At 36.2% G+C, this 19,972-nt stretch overlaps 1 protein-coding gene across 1 annotated transcript in view; it reads left to right on the forward strand.

Annotated features, from left to right (window-relative positions):
- Positions 1 to 1,350: 1,350 nt before the first annotated feature.
- LOC129453684 (adenylate cyclase type 2) overlaps positions 1,351 to 19,972 on the forward strand; it is a 26,140-nt gene continuing 7,518 nt past the window's right edge. The window contains exons 1-16 of the mRNA XM_073859617.1: positions 1,351 to 1,503; positions 7,063 to 7,896; positions 7,987 to 8,184; positions 9,288 to 9,449; positions 9,670 to 9,816; positions 11,104 to 11,252; positions 11,372 to 11,483; positions 11,568 to 11,695; positions 12,310 to 12,468; positions 14,350 to 14,506; positions 16,910 to 17,071; positions 17,146 to 17,177; positions 17,252 to 17,311; positions 17,401 to 17,461; positions 17,539 to 17,636; positions 19,858 to 19,942. Coding sequence (XP_073715718.1) covers positions 7,384 to 7,896; positions 7,987 to 8,184; positions 9,288 to 9,449; positions 9,670 to 9,816; positions 11,104 to 11,252; positions 11,372 to 11,483; positions 11,568 to 11,695; positions 12,310 to 12,468; positions 14,350 to 14,506; positions 16,910 to 17,071; positions 17,146 to 17,177; positions 17,252 to 17,311; positions 17,401 to 17,461; positions 17,539 to 17,636; positions 19,858 to 19,942 — 2,223 coding nt within the window. The 5' untranslated portion in view covers positions 1,351 to 1,503; positions 7,063 to 7,383. The remainder of the gene's footprint in view (positions 1,504 to 7,062; positions 7,897 to 7,986; positions 8,185 to 9,287; positions 9,450 to 9,669; positions 9,817 to 11,103; positions 11,253 to 11,371; positions 11,484 to 11,567; positions 11,696 to 12,309; positions 12,469 to 14,349; positions 14,507 to 16,909; positions 17,072 to 17,145; positions 17,178 to 17,251; positions 17,312 to 17,400; positions 17,462 to 17,538; positions 17,637 to 19,857; positions 19,943 to 19,972) is intronic.

Below are 19,972 nucleotides of genomic sequence, written 5' to 3' on the forward strand. Positions count from 1 at the left end.
AAAACACGGACAAAATACAAATACTTGAAAAATACTTTTAAGTAGAAAGTAAAACCTCTGCTTGATAGTGACCCTAGCAACTTATCAACCCACCTGTGGTCTGTGGACGTTGGCATGAACGATCAATTTACTTCTCCTTTATGTGTTTTTTGTCAGTCTGTAAAACGATACCTCAGAATTCTTGTTAATCTGTTAGTACAGTCTATCGCACAACAGTTTTTTCCCATTTCGACGTGTTTTTTTCGTGTTTTCGCCGATGTCACGCTGTACTCAAATGCTGCCGCTCTGTCTTTTGCCACTCAGTGGGCATAACCACAGAACCTCTCACCGACAGTGACGTCACGTGCATACCCTCTATTCTGGACCGATTGCACTTGGAAGCGCGCCAAAAAGTGTCACCATGATGTTTTGGCATTCAGTGAAGGGCACCTGGTCTTTCCTTTCATTCGGTAAACTATAGATAAAAATGAACTACATTACATTAGCTGTGCTGTTACACCCCACCTGTACAAATGTTGAATGAATCCTCACGTTATACGTTGAGACCACTTAACTGGTTATAGGGAAGATTAAGTTATGGAAACCAATAACTGATAGCTGGGAGCTAAGACGTTGATAACATAAGTTGATCGGATAAATTTTAGCCCAAGTGTAAATAAGAAGCAGATTGATTCATTTATTATTATGATTATTGGATCTTAGGAGCAATATTTATTTTCCTTTATAAATACAAACTTGTTTTAATGGGGAGTGGTTGTCTGTTCTCTTCGGACCTTACCACAAAATTAAAGGAAAAAATTACATTTTTCTTACATGAAATGCTTACAATGACCTCTAGGGGTTGTAGTCTCATTTGTAATGCAACAGGTTATTTTACTCTGAAAAGTGCATGTCAAAGTGATCTTCTCCTTTAGATTACTATGGCCAGTGCATCTAAACGACAGTGTCAGGGTATTGCTATGAGGTTCTTTGGTCTTTAGTGCATTGCTGTATGGGGTTGCTAGGGGGTTCTGGTCTCTATGACAACCGTCTCTGGATGCTGTGGTCTTCACTTGATATTTGCAAAGTTGGGGATGATAATGATTAATAAATAAAACATTTGCTATTATAATAACTAAAACTTACATTAACATTTGACTGATAAATGTTCCCATGGTCAGATCAGACAGGTGTATGAAAAGCTTATTATATTAAAAACAAACGTGTTAAAAGAGCACCCAATGAAAAGTTTGTTTTGAATGAGTTTCCTTTTTTCTGCATCTTTGTGTTTATTTCTTCTATCACATGTATTATATGTGTTGATGTATGTATTTTACAGTATGACTCTATAATGTTTCTTCATGATGACATGTGGCAGTTCTCTTGGGTTCGGCTCTGTACTGTATGTCATGCTGTACAACCAGTTTGTCCGGTTTCACCAAACAAAAAAAATATGAAACTTCAAACTATTTTGAGAACACAAGAGGCAGAAAGAGACGGATCGGAAAGACCGAGGAAACAAAGGTATGTACATTACAGTCTGTGTTTAGTAAGAGCTTCAATTATATAATAAGATTGACAAGAAATGAAACATTTACCAAACTTGGTAACTTTATAGTTTATGTGGTTAAAAAAGAAAAGAAAAGAGAAGCATGTGGCCCTGAACTGTCTGTAATAACAGGATATTTCTCTTGACTTTTGTGTTGATGCTATAGTTTACAATGAAATATGCACAGATTTTCTATTAAACATTGAACCAATCCTTATATAATCAAATCAATCGTGCTGTAAGAGGAAAATGATCTGTCATTTGATCAGTCCTCTGATATGATACTGTGTGCTATATGTTTATAGTTTGTTGTTCACTGCAGTGTATATTTTTCTGAAGTCATGCTTTGGGTCAACATTTTGAGCTAAAACTGGGACATAAGATAATTAATAAAAGACCTCCTTTATATCTTAACAACTATAATGAGAAACATACTTATAATACCAGGCAAAGGCTATGTTATATTATACAATTTTCACTGGAATAATTTGGAGCTAAATATTAAAAATATTACGAACCCGGTTGGTTTTAGCATGAAAGTTAAAAGTTGGATATTAGGACTAGTTATTTGTATATTGTGGATATTTTATTGTGATTTTATTTAAATGTCAATGCTCCTGTTCCCCTTGCACTAGAAGTGAAGAAGGACCACAATGGAAAGAAGTTATTTTTTAATTTATTGTGTTTTCCTTGACAAATGTGTTTATTTCACTTTTTGTTCAATAAGTCAAATCAAACCGATATGATCTGGTTACAGAATTAATGTGTGTAATATTGTGTTCATTGAATAATGACACAATGCAATTGTCCTAGAAGATGCGTTTATATATTTCGTCTGTAGGTAATAGATGAAATGAGGGTGGGTTTAGAAGATGGGCCCGATGCTGGTTAATGTGTTGTCACAAAAAGATGTTTTAAATGCTACAGTGTTACAAATAAAGGCAAAGGTATTTTGTCAGATGTTGTTGGGTCATGTTCATGGTTAATCCGCTAACACACCTCTGTGTGTGTATGTGAGGACAATTGACTCAATGTTGATTCAAAGTCTTTAGAGAAATAACTCAGAGATGTTTTGATGTTAGTCGTGAGTTTCAGCATCATTTCTGTGCAAAGTAATTTTGTTTTAATACTTTGTTATCTAATGCAGTTTCATCTTAAAAATGTCAGAAATTACAGTATTACTATCAGTTGTTTGCCAGTAAGTTACTGTAGATAAATGTATGTTATTTAATGGTAGCTGTTTGTTCAAAGTCAAATTAACATGAATAAGTCTTTATCTTTACGTAATAAAACTAAAATAACAGTCTTATGCAAAGCATTCTGGGAACCAAAATCTGAAGGTTAAAAACAGAAGGTTGATGAGGATTTGGGTTCCCATGCTTTGCATAAGACTTATTTTAGTTTTTTTCTGTAAAGACTTGCTCGTGTTTGATTTAACTTTCAACAAACTGTTGCCAGTAAATAACATAGGTTTAAATCTACAGTAAGTTTGCATAACTACAGCAAAAAAAAGTACCTTGTAGATTTTATTAAAATGTGACCAGATGTGCGTTAGACGTGTGTGTGACCATTTTGGAAATATTAAAGGAATAGTTCACCCTAAATATGAATATATAAATATTATAAATAAATATTAGTCCCTCGGGTTGTATTGCAGTAGGTGTAAATGACCTTTTTAAAACTTGACTCTTCTGTAGTTACACCGTGTGCTAAGACTGATGGAGAATTAAAAGTTGTGATTTTCTTGTCAGATATGTCTAGGAACTATACTCTATACTGCTAATGCTGGTTTTGGTGAGCTGGTGTTCACTAGCAAACCAGCACCAAAACACAACATTTGCTGGTCTTGCTGTTTTTAAGTGAGCTTGTAAACATTTGACTTTTTCAGAAGCAATATGATTGATGCAGATGCCACTAATGACAGTCAGTGTGAGTGATACCGAATGAAAGGAAATAAAAAACAGTGTATGAAAAGAGTCCGTAAGAGATATGTAAACAATATGTAAATGAGCTCCATTAGACTTTAACAGATCGAGACAGAGAGAGACAAAGAGAGAGACTCAGTACTTCTACAAAGGTAAATCTTTTTTAACATAGTTCTGCTTGCATCTTTCTGTTTATTTTGTTTTCCGGGTTATTGGTAATTTCATCTGCCTGTCGAGGTGTTATGTCCCTACATTCTTTCTTTTCATCCAAGCACGACAGCCAGAGAATTCCTGAATCCCGGACAGGGCAGGATGAAACCGACTCTTTGTGTTTTATTGGGAAGATCTGGACGAGCCCTTCTGAACTTTCCTTTGATATAACGTAACGCTTTTCACTTATAAACGCCTTTTGTCCGTTGTTGACTCACTGTGTGTTATCACATGGGCTTTATTACTGTTTGTGAGTCACTATTTCAAAAGACAACTGATCTGAGTTCAGTTCAGTCAGTTAAGAAAGATGTCATTGATGATTGTAACTGAAGAGGTAAAAAACATTATAAAGATATCTAAACATCTTTAAAACAAAATATATTTACATTGACTTAGAAACGTGTCTATGTGTTAGTCAGATATCTCTCAACAGGGTTTGTGTTAAATGTTCACTATATCCTTAAATGTGACATAATAACTGGATTTGTGCCTACCAACATAATACTGTATAAACATACTTTCTCTATCTTTCTTTTTGGGCATTTTATGCTTTTTCATTCGAAATGTTTTCAGTTGGTTAGATGAAATGTTATTGATGTGTTATCTGTTACAGTACTGTAGGGAAATGAGCTGATTTGCATAGTTTTATTTGTATATTCATAAGTGTTTGGGTTTCGTGTTTGTTTGATGTCATCATCTACTTTCTCTTTTTCCATTTATTCATTTGATTTTATTAAAGCAGCATAAGCTATGAATGTTTTTGCATAATACAAAGACTTTTGTTGTTTGGTTGTATGTACAGTACGTATTGTTTCTATATTTGTATTGCTTGGGTAAGATCCAACCAAACCCGTGTGACGTCACATAGATGTGTTATTATTTTAACAAGATAAAAATAGCACAAAGCAAACAGGTTTACGCTTTAAAAGATTCTTCTGGTTGTCTGAGGTAGACTGATGTTGTCATACTCAAAACTTTAGTCAGTATTTCAGTCTGATACGGCTCCATTGGACTGTGATTATGGGGTGTGTTTCAACCGAACCAGGACTAAAATGCTTCTGCACTCAATTGGATAGACCTACAACCAATCAGAGCAACCAAGTGCGTGACGTATGTTGAAATGGCGTCTGTCCTTTTGCAACCTGACCTGAACTGCTAGTTATTTCCCTACAGTGAGACTAACATTATGATTGTACTAAGTCTGAGTTAGCAAACGTGTATCGACACCTACTATGTTAACAACATTTGATTCATATAACGACATTGTGAGTTATTGACTGTAAGTCATACATTCAGACTATCTCTTAAGTTAGGGTTATGCTGGATTTTCACCAACTGCGGAGCGACTGAGAATCGGCTCCGCTGCGTTACGACTCCGCCGTCCACCAATACCCACCAGTTTTGTATTTGTTGCAGAGCGGCTGCGTGCTGAATGACGAGGACCCATGAGGTCTTGCAAATTCACATGATGATCGCGCGATATCTAGTTCTGTCTCCGCCCATTATGATGTTAAATTATGACATATTGCTGGACCAGCCCAGATCATACTATGACACGAGATCTTGCAAATTCAGGTATGATCACGCATAGAGCTGTCCGGCATCCGGCAAAAATAGAAGCTCTGCATATTTGTTCCGGAGGGCTGCGGATGGCTCGATTGGTTGATTGGTTCGATCAGTTTTTGCTCGAGCGCCACAACCGAGCAACTCCAGATCGAACTTCCCGGCCTGAAATGTTGTGGGCGGGGCTAAGTTCAGCTGGCACCCAGGCTATATCTGAGGTGCATCTTTTACATAAAATGCATGAAACGTCTGTATTTTTCCACACTGTGAAAAAATGCAAAATTTGGTTTTGCAAGTCAATTCAACTTACTATTTTAAAGGTGTCGTATGTAAAACAGTATTTGTAGGCATCGATGAATAATAAGAGTCCTGTACATGACCCCCAAACACAATTGTTTCCTCTTTCTTATGTAAACCGAGTGCATGCAAAAGAGCGCTCGAAAACAGACCAATCTCAACATAACACCAACTGTGACGTTACAGTCCAGATACAGCCCAACATTAAATTACACATTACATTAATTACAATGTTGTTTCAATGATAAAGACTGCTGTGTTAGCACTATATGCTAGTTATTGTTATATGCTAGTTAATGCTACATGCTAGTTAATGCTACATGTTAGTTAATGCTACATGCTAGATAATGCTACATGCTAGTTAATGCTATATGCTAGTTAATGCTATATGCAAGTTAATGCTATATGCTAGTTAATGCTACATGCTAGTTAATGCTATATGCAAGTTAATGTTATATGCAAGTTAATGCAACATGCTAGTTAATGCTACATGCTAGTTAATGCTACATGCTAGTTAATGCTACATGCTAGTTAATGCTATATGCTAGATAATGCTACATTCTAGTTAATGCTATATGCTAGTTAATGCTACAAGCTAGTTAATGCTATATGTTAGTTAATGCTATATGCTAGTTAATGCTACATGCTAGTTAATGCTATATGTTAGATAATGCTACATGCTAGTTAATGCTACATGTTAGTTAATGCTACATGCTAGTTAATGTTATATGTTAGCTAATGCTACATGCTAGTTAATGCTACATGCTAGTTAATGCTACATGCTAGTTAATGCTACATTCTAGTTAATGCTATATGCTAGTTAATGCTACAAGCTAGTTAATGCTATATGTTAGTTAATGCTATATGCTAGTTAATGCTACATGCTAGTTAATGCTATATGTTAGATAATGCTACATGCTAGTTAATGCTACATGTTAGTTAATGCTACATGCTAGTTAATGCTATATGTTAGATAATGCTACATGCTAGTTAATGCTACATGCTAGTTAATGTTATATGCTAGCATTTAGGCTGAAGTTCTACTATTGAAGTTACAGTTACGTTTTGCAGGTCAAATTGATTATTCCTCAAAATCTGTATGTTCATCTGATAGAGACTCAAACATAAGATCTGTTTACACACACATAGAGCTACTGAAGGAGAAACAGCCAATCAGAGCAGAGCTCAACATTATTATTCATTAACCTTTTAAATAAGGTAATAATAGACAATTTCATTATAAAGGACAAATCCTAGGGTTGTATGTAAAACTGACTCAGTCTGGATAATTTTTTAACTTAATAAAATCACAAACCTTCTGTGTAGATATCAGAGAACAATTTAACAGATTATTAACATGCATTATTTGGCACCTTTAAGTTTGGGCTTGTGAAAAGTTAACATAACTTAAAAAAAACAAATTTAAAGTAGCATAGAAAATATATGTTTCTTTGACAAAAATGCTGCATATTTTTTTAAAGTGGTGCAGTTGTTAGTTTCTCATGTCTGATCATCTTATTTATCGTTTTATTCTTCTAGTACAAATATAATGGCTAACACATCTGCCAACTCTTCGCCCAGAGGACCGACGCTTCACTCCATGGAGTACAAGCCCGACCTTCACCTCACGGTCTGAAGATCATCAAACCACACAACATCATGACCTGGTGTTGGACTCTCAGATGTTATCTGATCTAAAGACAGTGGAGGTTTTCACTCCTCCGTTATAAATATTATTCATTTGCATGTGTATTTTTATTTATTGATCATCTTGCTGGACGTGTGCGGCAACAGAATTGGTTGAAATTACAAACAGACACATTCATTAGTGGATTAAAGAAAACCGGTGCGTGGCTCATAATGCTGGATAACTCCAAGGTTTACATCGAGCTGGGTGTCGCCAAGGTCCAGAATGTCCCTGAGCCCCTGACACTACCAACACTGTCCAGAAATGAGAGCGTGACAGACCTTACAGACACTCCTGTGGCCTTCAATGGCAACTTTCACAATTCTGATGATGCAGAACAATCCAGCACTTCTCAGGTCCAGAGAAGGACAACTTCACAAATCACAGAACAGACTGCACCTGACAACCGAAAACACAGTGTGGGGACTTTATCTGCCACGTCTAAAGTTTCCAGTGCCGCCACGGATGGATTATATCAAAGTTCAGACAGCAGATTTCTGGTGACCCCATCGATTGATAGAAAGAGATCTCGAAGTAGATCGGCATCCAGCGCGTGCTGCTGTTTCCGGGCCGTTCGCAGGGCATTTCTGCGCTGTCTGGAGGAGACACCATTGATGGTGTCTGGACTCATGTTGACTATCCTCTTCTGTGTGACCATCATCATCATCCTCCCCTCCACAGGCCGGGTAAGAACTCCTTCATCAATACAAATAAAAGACATTAGAAATGAGTATTGATGAAAGATGAATTGAAATGTATTTCTCACACACATTCAGAACCTCATCATTCATCTGGCAGCGTTCGCTGTGGTGTGTGTAGTGTTGGGTGTCTGTGTGTTTCTGCTCCTCTGTTTGCCGTGTCTGCCGGTGGTCCGGCGAGGTGAAAAACCGCTTGCGCTTTTTGTCTGGTTCATGCTCCTCATCATCGCCATCGTCTTCATCTTCACCGGAGGCGAGGTCACAGCGTGGGAACAGGTCAAACTCTTCTTCTTCATTATATCATCATCCACTCTAGGGCTGCAACTAATCATTATTTTCATAATTGATTAATCAGGCGATTATTGTTTTGATTAATCGACTAATTGGATAAAAACCTCAATATTTACTCAATAACATTTTTCACTTATTAAAGCTAAATAAGGCAGTAAATTAAGTGTAAAAGCCACACTAGAGTTTTACTTATATAATCTTTATAATTTTTATATTTTAAGCCTTAAAAAAGTTTGTGCAGCTTTTAAACAGTAAAACATCTTAAATGTCAAAATATAAATAAGCTAAACAAATGAAGTCTTCGGGGATGTGCTGGTGAGGAAATTTTCCAACAGATGCATAAACTCATTTTAATCTTCAATTTTAAACTTTGACAAAAAATAACATTATTCATTATTTACTAAATAAATAAGCCATTATGATATGAAAGTGATATATATGCATTTTTACAGTAATAAAAACCTGGACTTCTCCCTTACTTTACAAAACAGATGATTAGTTTGTGGTTCAGTACTATTTTTATCAAAACCCAACAACAATTAAACAAATACAAACTTACCTATATTAAAGGATCGATTAAACCTTTAATAACCAGCCTTCGTTTGTGCTTTTGCTTCATTGTCTTGTTAAGGTTGCCAGATCCGTGTAACAAACCCAAAATTCCAATGATTATTCAGAGTTCAAATACCAACAACTAATGGACCAAATACTTCAAAAGGCAGAGGACCTGGCAACAAGCATGTGACATCACAGACCAACTAATCGATGATGAAATTCATTGACTTTCAAAGTCATTATCGGTTTTATTGATTAGTTGTTTCAGCCCTAATCTACTCGTGTGTTTTCATATAATATTCTGTATATTTCAGTTGCAGCATTACTATTGTAGTCAATAAAGTCACGTGGTGTGATGTTATTTCAAAAATAAAGCAAAATGTAAAGGACTTATGTGGGTCATATGAGTGCTGCTCTGTGTGTTTTGAAGCAGACGTTGCCTCGATCACACAACACAATCATAAAGATTTACAAAGTATATCTGACATAGATGTGAAACGACAGGTGTTCATGTGTTCTGTTTTTTTTTTCAGGTTTCATTTTTTCTCTTTCTCGCATTTTCCGTGTATACCGTTCTTCCTCTCACACTGTCGTGGGCTCTGAGTTTTGGCATCGGAGTGAGTGTTACTCATATTATCATCATCAGTGTATATGTGTCTGTCATCACTCCTGACACAAGAGATCTGGCCTTACAGGTAACACATGCACACGACAGCACGTACACACATACAAAAATACAAATGCAAACATGTGAGATACAGTAAATAACTCTATAGATGACTGCTTAGAGGAAATGTTTTATGCAAACCTGCAGCGGTCCTGCATCTATAACTGATACAGGTGTACTCAGAACTAATTTACCTGTCATCACATTTATTCAAAACCTCTTTTTGTGCGTGTGTGTGTGTGTATCAGCTGGTTGCAAATGGAGTGTTGTTTGTGTGTGTCAACTGCGTGGGCATCTTTCACCTGTGGCATACTGAGCGTGCCCGCAGGAAATCCAGCAAGAAGCGAGAAGATTTCAGTAAAAACCGTGCCTTACAAGCCAAACAGAAACGTGACCAGGAACACAAACACAAATAAATATTTCATACTTGATGCTTGATGTATGTGATATGTGATATTTTTAGTCAAGTGTCTTACACATTTTGTAGGTTGTAGATCATTTTAACTTCAGGATCAGTCCTGGGCCCGCTGTGCTTTTAAAAGAAACATTCAGATGTACTCAAGATGACTTGTTTTGAATACGTGTGCAGTCATTGTAAAATAACAGATCTACACACATATCTGCCCATCACTTCATTTCTAAAGGTCCCATATTTGAAGGCTTTTTAGGATTATAACCTATAACCATAAACAGTTCAGATGATGGTTTATTAAAGTCAATGAATGAATAATTGAATGATCGCCAGAAAGCAATAGTCTAGGTTAACTAGACCCGATATAGTTTGTCTATGAGGTGTCTGATATTCCATCATGTAAGCTAGAACAAAATCATCATCGCATTTTTTTATCCTAATCACTGTTATTTTTGGTAAAAAAAAATCATAATCATGGTTATTTATTTATTTGTTAATTTAAATTTTGGGTGGATATTTATGATTATTTTGAAAAAAAAAATGCATAAGTGCGATTGTTTTTAACCAAAATAATCATGCTTATGACATTTTCTTATCATCTTGATTTTAAAAAATTATAAAAAAAAAATGTAAATTATTATTAATATATATTTTTAAAGATCATAGTTGCAATTATTTATTTTTCTTTTTTTTATAAAACTGTCAAAAATCGTTGGTTTATTTTGGTAAAAATCTTGATTGCAGTTATTTTGATTATTTTTTTTATCATAGTCATGGTTATTTTTGTAAAACTCATAGTCATGATTATGTAACACGATTGCTTGCTGACTTTGAAAACGTGCTTTTTTAAATCTAAAGTAAGTGTTACAATAGGATACACGTGTCAATGCAGTGATGGCGTAGAAGTGCTTTACAAACATATTGATCCAGCAGCACACAATTTATAATTGCACAATTGTTGTTTTACCTCAATTATCTTTTTATATTATATTATATCATTTTTACATCAAAAATTTAAATTAAAAAAATCAAAAACAATTAATTGCACAGACCTAATGTATGCAAAGTCAGCAGTGATTACAAGCTGTTTGCTTTCATTTATTTAGTGAGTTATTTTATGTATTTTTGGTTTTAGGTATCTGTAAAATGTTTACTGACGGCCCAAATTTTCCCTTATTTTAGCCTAGATATCTGGCCTGTGTCTGGACGCCTATTTGACGTCTTTAAAACTCAACATTTCTTGTCTCTTTAACCCATAAACTTATATGCACAGGAACATCTCCTACTCTCAGTTTTACCGCGGTACATCGCCATGGAGCTGAAGACAGAAATTGTCAAGCGTCTGACAGCAAAAGGTGATGCAGAGGAGCACAGAGCGAATTTCCACAGCCTTTATGTCAAACAACACAAAGATGTCAGGTGTGAGACACTCGCACACATATACATTTTTTAATATAAAGACTGTGGACTGCAAACATAAATCATACATTTACATTTGTAAGATTAACTAGTTTTATGTACTAACTGTTCTACATCAGTATTCTGTATGCCGACATCGTGGGCTTCACGCATCTCTCCAGCACCTGTACACCTGAGGAGTTAGTCGGCATTCTTAACAAACTCTTCGGCAGGTTTGATGACATCGCAAAGGTAAAACACACTTCTCGTTATTGTTGTAATTCGTTTTGAAGATACTTTTTTTACATCTCTTTTCTTGTTTTGTTCTCTCTGTAGAAGAACGGCTGTTTGCGGATTAAGATTCTGGGTGACTGTTATTACTGCGTGTCAGGTCTTCCAGACCCCATATCTCATCACGCTCGTAACTGTGTTCAGATGGGTCTAGACATGTGCACTGCTATAAAGTGAGTACATCAGCAATTCAGTTAATTTTAACATGCTTCACACTTGCTATGTTTATATGCACAACATGTTGTCAATTTGACTGAAATTTAATTGGATTACGAGTTATGACAGTACAGTTTACATCTGCGCAAGTGCACAGGTTACCAGATCAAAACCAGCCCAAAAGCATCCCAATGACTATTCACAGCCCAAATACCATTAACTAAAAAACTCAATCCTTTCATCTTTAACCCAAAGAAAAAATATACTTAAGTTAGGATGAAGATTAAAGGAAATTTTTACTGCTTACATTTTAGTCTTGCATGCAAAATATTCATTAACATATGCAGAGAAACATTCGATGATTTATGACGATAGAAGACTTCATTTCCCACAATCCTCTACTGCAGTAAGATGAAAACAGACTAAAAATTTTATCAAACATGTTTATTGTTTAACTGTTATGATTGTCAGATGTATTTAAATGCACATTTAGCAGCCTATCACTTTAAATGATAACTCGTGTATAGAAAGAAAAGTCATTCTTAAATTCAACATATACATTTAGTTTGTCATTTTGAACACATTTTATTTGACTGTCTGTATGTTCAGATGTTGACTTTTATCTCTACAGTAAACTCCGTGAAGCCACAGACGTTAACATTAACATGCGAGTCGGTGTTCACACTGGAAACGTTCTCTGTGGTGTCATCGGTCTTCAGAAGTGGCAGTATGACGTCTGGTCAGATGATGTGACTTTAGCCAATCACATGGAGTCGGGAGGAGTGCCAGGGTATGACAAATATACTTGTGTTAGTGTAAGATTTCACAAAGATTTAAAGTAAAGATCTAATTCAGGGTTTGAATATCAGGATTTAATGTCACTGTGTCCTAACTCAAACTCCATAATTTCCTCACCCCCATGTCATCCAAGATGTTTATGTTTTTCTTTGTTCAATCGACAAGAAATATTTTTTTTTTTTTTTTGAGGAAAAAAGTCCATTATTTTTCTCCATATAGTGGACTTTAGCAGACCGTTTCAATGCTGCTTCAAAAATGATCCAAACCGAGACATAAAAGAGAAACTATTGTCTTGCACTAGCAGTGTGAGGGCAACCTTATACGTATTAAGTAATCACGTGGAAACGTCACAGGTTACATCTGTGAAACGCACACTTGTGGACATGAATTAGTATCAGTACACATATAACAACATCTGAACGCTCCTCTTTCTCCACACTTGTAAACACTGGAGCGGTAGTTTTGCATACGACATGCATGACCTTTCAACACGATTATGTAATACATAGTTGTGGTTTAAAAGTACATCTTTTATATTTATTTTTTAAACATGATGGTTTCGCTAGATTAGACCCTTATGCCTCGGTTGGGATCATTTTTGAAGCTGAATTGAAACTGTAAACTGTTGAGGCTCACTAAAGTCCAATATATGGAGGTAAATCCTGGAATGTTTTCCTCAAAAGACTTAATTTCTTCCAGACTGAACAACGAAAGACAAAAACATCTTGGATGACATGGGGATGAGTAAATTATCAGGATTTTTTTATGAAAGTGGAATAATCCTAAAGTAATTACAATAATTAATAGTGATTTTATCAACCCTAGAAAATGTGAAAAAGATCAACCCAATAACTTAGTTTTGGTAACCCATTCTCTGCAAGCATGTGGGAAAATAGCTCATTGAAATTTGGCTCCCCTTGTGATGTCAGTAGAGGATCTTATTATAATAATACCACCCCATAATCTGCACTATTTAACCACTGCACTGCCATTTAGTGCAGATATCAGCTCATTTGCATTTAAAAGGACACACACAAAAATAAGACTGGAAGTATGAGACATAAATAAACATAATCCAAACCAGAACATCCACATACAACAACTGACAAAAGACAATTGAAACACTGGGGTTATATATATATATGGGTAACAAGATAACAAGACACACCTGCGAAACAATCAACACGAGGACCAATGAAAAGAACTACAAAGAACTACAAGGTGTTTCTCAATGTCAATGAAGGATCCTTGAAAGCCAGAATTTCGAGGACGCTGTGTCATCGACATCTGTCGAAGGACTGTTCCGATGTCGAGGATGTTTGGAATTTCAACCAAGGACTGAGTCCTTCATTCAAAAACTATCCCGTATACAGGAAAGGATGCATATGTGTAGCCTTCGCGCACTGAAATTACCCACAATCCTATGCTCGCAGCGCAGAAAGCACACCTCTTAACTGACGTAATGACGCAATGACGTGTACTAGCTAGGAGTCAATAACTCGTCAATTGCGAGGAAAGAGTTAAATGAAGTTTGCATTACAATCAGTATACTAGTTAAAGTAACTTTTCCCACTATTGGACAACGGATGATCGTTTAAAAACCATTTTCCTATCAAAAATAGTCAGGAAAACAGAACTCATATTGTACAATTAATTTTGAGTTGGGTCACAATGACAACAGAATTGCAGTTTGTACGCTCTGCAACTTCACAACATAATTATTTAAAACAAGGAGTGAAAATCAAAACTGTCGGCATCAGTAGAAGTAATCGAATATCAGTATCAGCACAGAAATGTTGTATCTGTCAAACCCTAATAAAAGCACACATATGTGAATGATGGTGAGAAATCAACTCTTGATGTCGTGATTCAGGAGAGTTCACATCACTGAAGAGACGTTGGCTCATCTGGATGGGAAATATTTGGTGGAGGACGGAAACGGTGGAAGTCGGGACGCTAGATTAAAAGAAAAGAAAACTTATCTGGTAATTGATCCGAACACAAGACGGTGCTCCGATGCAGCAGGAGAGGTGATTATAATCCATCATTTATTCAATAGAAATCATTTATTTATCCTTTATATTAGCAACTATAATAGACATCTTCTAGCAGGAAGCCCAAAATGGCATTCACATTTATCTTAAAGGTGCAGTGTGTAATTTTTAAAAGGATCTCTTGACAGAAATGCAAAATAATATACAAAACTAAATTATCAGGGGTGTATAAAGACCTTTCATAACGAACCGTTGTGTTTATTACCTAAGAACAAGACCATTTTATCTACATACACTGAGGGTCCCCTTACATGGAAGTCGCCATTTTGTGCCGCCATGTTTCTACGGAAGCCCTTAACGGACATTTTTTTACTAAATTGTTTCCGATGACATGTTTGTCCGGTGGCAGCTACCGTAGATTCTCTATGTGTTTCAAAAGCGAGGAGTGAGCAGTGGACTGAGCCGTTGGTTGCAATTGACAACCTCACCACTAGATGCAGCTAAAATGTACACACTGCACCTTTAACTAGAGATAAGTTCTTATAAAATATAGTTGAAAAAAGTAAACCTAATTATATAAGTTGTAGCAACTCTTCTCTTTTCAAGATAAATAGTAGTAAGTTGACATGACATCTGAGTTGATTCAACAAAAAAAATTTAAGGCAGCAAAGATTTTTTACAGTGCATTACAAACACATAAACATCCACATGTTTCCTTTAGATTGGAGTGCTTCTAATATCAAAATATTTTTATTTTTTTAGTTTTATAGTTAGAATATAACCTGGTACTTTACCTAGTCAAGCCTTGGCAATAAACAGTAGAATATGCATTTCTCTCCTTTGAAACATAGACCAGCCATTTTCTTATACAATTGGTACGTGTAGAAACACTTTCAACAGATTGTATCCCTGCAGGATATATAATGATATAGATTTGCATGCATGGAAATTACATCACTGTAATCTAATACAGAAAGCTTCGGGTGCATTATAGCTTCTAAAGGAAAACATTTTGTTCAAGATGAGTATTAAACCCAGCCTTTCATCATTAAACACAGATATTTATATCAATTAACTCTTTCTATACCAGGGGTCTTCAACTACCCTTCTTTGGGGGCCAGATATAGCTCATATATTAAAAAACATGCATTTTCGAAAAGGATCTTGTATCCAGTATTTTTAGTATTTTAAAAACAATTGCAGTTTAACATTGCAATAGCCAAATGTTAATAGTTCAACTATAACCTTTGCACAAAAAAGTGTGAGTGTAAATAATCAACACATTTATTTTTGTATAGCATTAACTGTAATGCAGAGCTTTATAACTGTTTATAACTTTATAACTTTCATAAACTATTACATTTCAGTTATTCACAACATATACCACGTCTTTTCCTAATGACTAAAATAGTTTTCTTGTTTAATATTTTATAGACATATATGCTAAACTGCTTTTCCATTGTACGTGACATCCGGACTCGACTGTCTGAGTTCGCCCCCTAGTGGCAGTCATAATTCTATTTTATTTTAATCATATATCTGTGCCAACATGGTAGAGAAGCTCGTCCAGCGCAAGAGCCTTTAATCTACAAATGTATTTATACTTAAAGGGGACAGAGAATGAAAAACCATTTTTACCTTGTCTTTGTTGAATAATGGTAGTCAACACACATTCACAAACATACAGCAAAAAGTGCTAAACATGCTAAACATCTCAGTCTCATAGAAATTCCTCTTTTAGAAATGTCAGCCAGAAAACAGCCCAATCTGAAAAACTGATGCTTATGACATCACAGGCATCTAACTGCCCCTCCACTTTAAAATAATTGGCTACATTTTTTGAGTGGCAGCAAAGTCAGCCAATCAGTAATGAGATTGCAAGTTAAGCCAGTAGGGGGAGCCAAATAGGTGCAAAACCACTTGTTTAAAATCCCCCACCCTAATAGAGTTATCTGAGAGAGGTTTTTAGGAAGCTTCTAAGGCATTACAGACCCAAACAAAAAAAATTGTGTCTACATGTCACATCACAGAACAAGGATAAAAACCCCTTTCAATCATTCTATGTCACCTTTAATGATTTACTTATCATTAGTTTTTAAAGGATTCAAGTGTTACTGATAAAGTTAAACAAAAAAAAATTATTCATAGTTTTCACCTTGCACACAGTGTTTTGATTAGAACAAACTGATATACATCACTTACAGCTGGCGTGTCACATGCGGTGTAATAGAACAAGTTTTATTTTTTATGCATCCAAAGCTCAAATTGGATCTGAAAATGATGCAAAATTATGCACTTTCCAACTCTTCTTCCGGTTTATCGTTTGTCATTTGTCATGTACAGTAGAAAGGAGGCTTTAAAGTAACCATGCTGATTTAAAATCAGTCAAGATTAAGATTTCAGATATATTAATTGATTCTATATGTTTATTATTTTCAGCCTCAAACACTGAAGTTGATAAACAGACCGAAACTCCGAGCATCTGTGAGGATGTCTCAGTATCTTGCGTCCTGGAAAACCGTTAAGCCATTTTCAGAGCTCAACCAATCAGAAGCTTCGCTCACTGTTGACATTAACACCGGCCAACCACAGCCTGCCAGAGTAAGTGTCAATCATTATTCATAATACTTCATAATACAAATGAATTAAAGGATAACATGTTTTGTTCTGAACAGGCGCCACTGCCCACAGACACAAACTCTGACAGGTAACAATAAAACATTTCTCAGTTTTTATCCCCAAAACGTTGCTTTTGGGATTGTCATCTGTTTCTTTCCTCAGGTTTTCCCAGGTTGTGGAGAATGAAACGATAGAAACGTTAGATCCTCTGGACTATGATGGGTAAGAGACAAATATTTACTGATCTACGATATTCACAGACATCAATAATTGTGTTGTTTAAACCCCTGATCTCTCTTTACTTCTGTCAGGAGAAGAGCCAAACTCAACTGCTTGACTCTGTTGTTTAACAGTTTTCAGTTGGAGAAGCAGGTTTGAGATTTATGTTTGATCTTCTTGATGAAATGTTTGATGATGATTTGTTTACACATGTCATTGTGTGTTTTCAGTATTCTCTGGGTGAAGTCAGCGGGCTGCATTACTCTTTCATATGTTTGGCCGTTATCTTCATCTTGCTGTTTGTGGTTCAGATGCTGACCTCGCAGAAGTGAGTGTCATCTCTTACAATAAATGTAGAAAAATTATTTTGAATTATTTATTTGTGCCTTCTTAAAGCTCACATAACACACATTGTTTCTGCGGTTAATCTTGAGTACCTATAGAGTAAATATTACATCCTTCATATCTCTGAAGAGTCTTAAGTTTTATCACATTTATGGAAAGAGAGTTTCACTACATGTTCGTGTTGTTTACATTATATGTACTTACGCGCTGACTGGCAACAAAACACAGACATTTGATGCAGTTTTACTTACCGCCTGCGACTCATGACCCGATTGGGACTGCCCCATTTCAACAAAATCCAGCGTTAAAGCTACGGTCGGCAACATATTGATCATATTTTTTGATCATATTCACTGAAACCAACACTATGCTCCAATAGAACAACATAAATTAGACTGTGTAAATAAATTATTTGTTTTGCAAAAATCCACCGCTCCCGGTTCATTTGGTCCAATCAGCGCAGGGCTGTGCAAAATCTGCCTGTCAATCACAGTACCTGTACGCGCCACAGATCCCCCCCCTACCCCTCGCGCGTTACAATATCACGTGCATCGCCTGAAGTTCACCTTTTTTGGATTGAACGCAGCCTGATGGCGGAGAGAACATTCACTAACAAACTTCCGATTCCTAGGTTAACAACCAGAGCTAGGAAAACAACAAATCAAAAGAAGGAAACAAAGATAGAAAGCGACCGTGACCGTAATAAAACTAGGATCAATATTGGACCAGCATTTGAAAGGTGGAGGAATCAACCAGATTTTAAAGGGTTCACGTGGGCATGGTTTTCTGGGGGAAGTGCCCATTAAAGGAATATATGGTCACTGATACGTAACGGGTACCCATGTTCGAAAAAAACTTTCCAAAACATTGGCCCAGAAATACTCCGTCACAAGCTCAACTGCTTTCTTGACACTTTGCATTTGTTTAGCATGAGGATTTCAACTCTTAAAGGCAGAGTGCACAATGTTTGAAAGCCAATGTTGATATTTGAAATCACCTAAACAAACACGCCCCTACCCCAATAGAGTCTGGACCTTCTTTTAAAAGACCCGCCCCACACATACCCAACCCGCAAGGATGTCGGTTAGTAGACACGCTCCTTACTGCTGATTGGCTATAAGTGTGTTTTGGTAGTCGGCCCGTCTCCTTTTCCAAAGCGTTTTTCAAACATTGTGCACTCCGCCTTTAAACTCTTAGCATATAGTCAGATATCCTGTTTAAGATCCATCACTATCATTCAATTCAACTTTATTTATATAGAGCTTTTAACAATTGTTAATTGTTTCAAAGCAGCTTTACATGAATAGATGTAGGAGAAAACACAGAAAAATCAATAGATTATATAAGAAGTACAATACAGCGGCTAAGAATAAACCGTACAAGCGAGCGTAGTAATAATGTAACGTATACAGGAAAGTGCTAAGGGGTAACCCTAACCCTAGGAGAAAAACCCTGTGGGAAAACTCCTAGAAGGACAAAAACCCTTGGGAGGAATTAATATATATTTATATATATATATATATATAGATACGGTAGGGATAGGAGGCAGGTAAGTGGATTAAACTGGTTCAGCCGGTGGTCGTTGGTCCGGCATCGGCTGGGCATCATGTTGAAGGACAGTCAGTAGATCAGTGGTGTGATGACCTTCACAGCAACAGGAACTGGGTCTGTTTGTCTCAATGTCATCGGGATCGAGGACGAGACAGGGAGAGAAAAATAGAATCCTATTAGCGTAGGGGCCGTTCACATGTAATGCAAGTGTCATACAATATTTTGGTTTAAAATCCGCTCGGTTCCAGACAGGCTAACTATTGCAGCATAAGTATATTACCCAGATGAGTTATGTGAATGCTTTGTTCTGGACAAACTAAATATTGCGGGATAGGTACATTTACTTGACATTTTATGTGAATGCTTTGTTAAAGAAGAATGTCTAGAGTTTAGACTTAAAGTGATCATCTCATATTCACATGAGGACACTGCTTCAGTTCATTTTAATACCAGTTGTTTAGTTGTTAGTGAGAACAAACTGGATCAAACTAACCAGCCAAACATTTACTTCATTTACATTATTAGAGTACATCACATCAAAATAACCACACCAACATATTCATATTCACTCAAACACAAAGCAAATAATTTTTTACATTCATATGAAATTGAGTGGATAAAGCAGAAATCTCTTTGTGCTTACACGTGTGCAGAAATTTTCAGCTGGCTGTGTCGTATGGAGCGACGTTCCCAGTACAAATCCTGATCCTGCTGGTGGTCTGCACTAGATTCCTGAAGGTAGTGATGTCTCATAGACGTTAAGAGAGA

The sequence above is a fragment of the Misgurnus anguillicaudatus genome, chromosome 21 (assembly GCF_027580225.2).
Source record: "Misgurnus anguillicaudatus chromosome 21, ASM2758022v2, whole genome shotgun sequence".
NCBI lineage: Eukaryota > Metazoa > Chordata > Actinopteri > Cypriniformes > Cobitidae > Misgurnus > Misgurnus anguillicaudatus.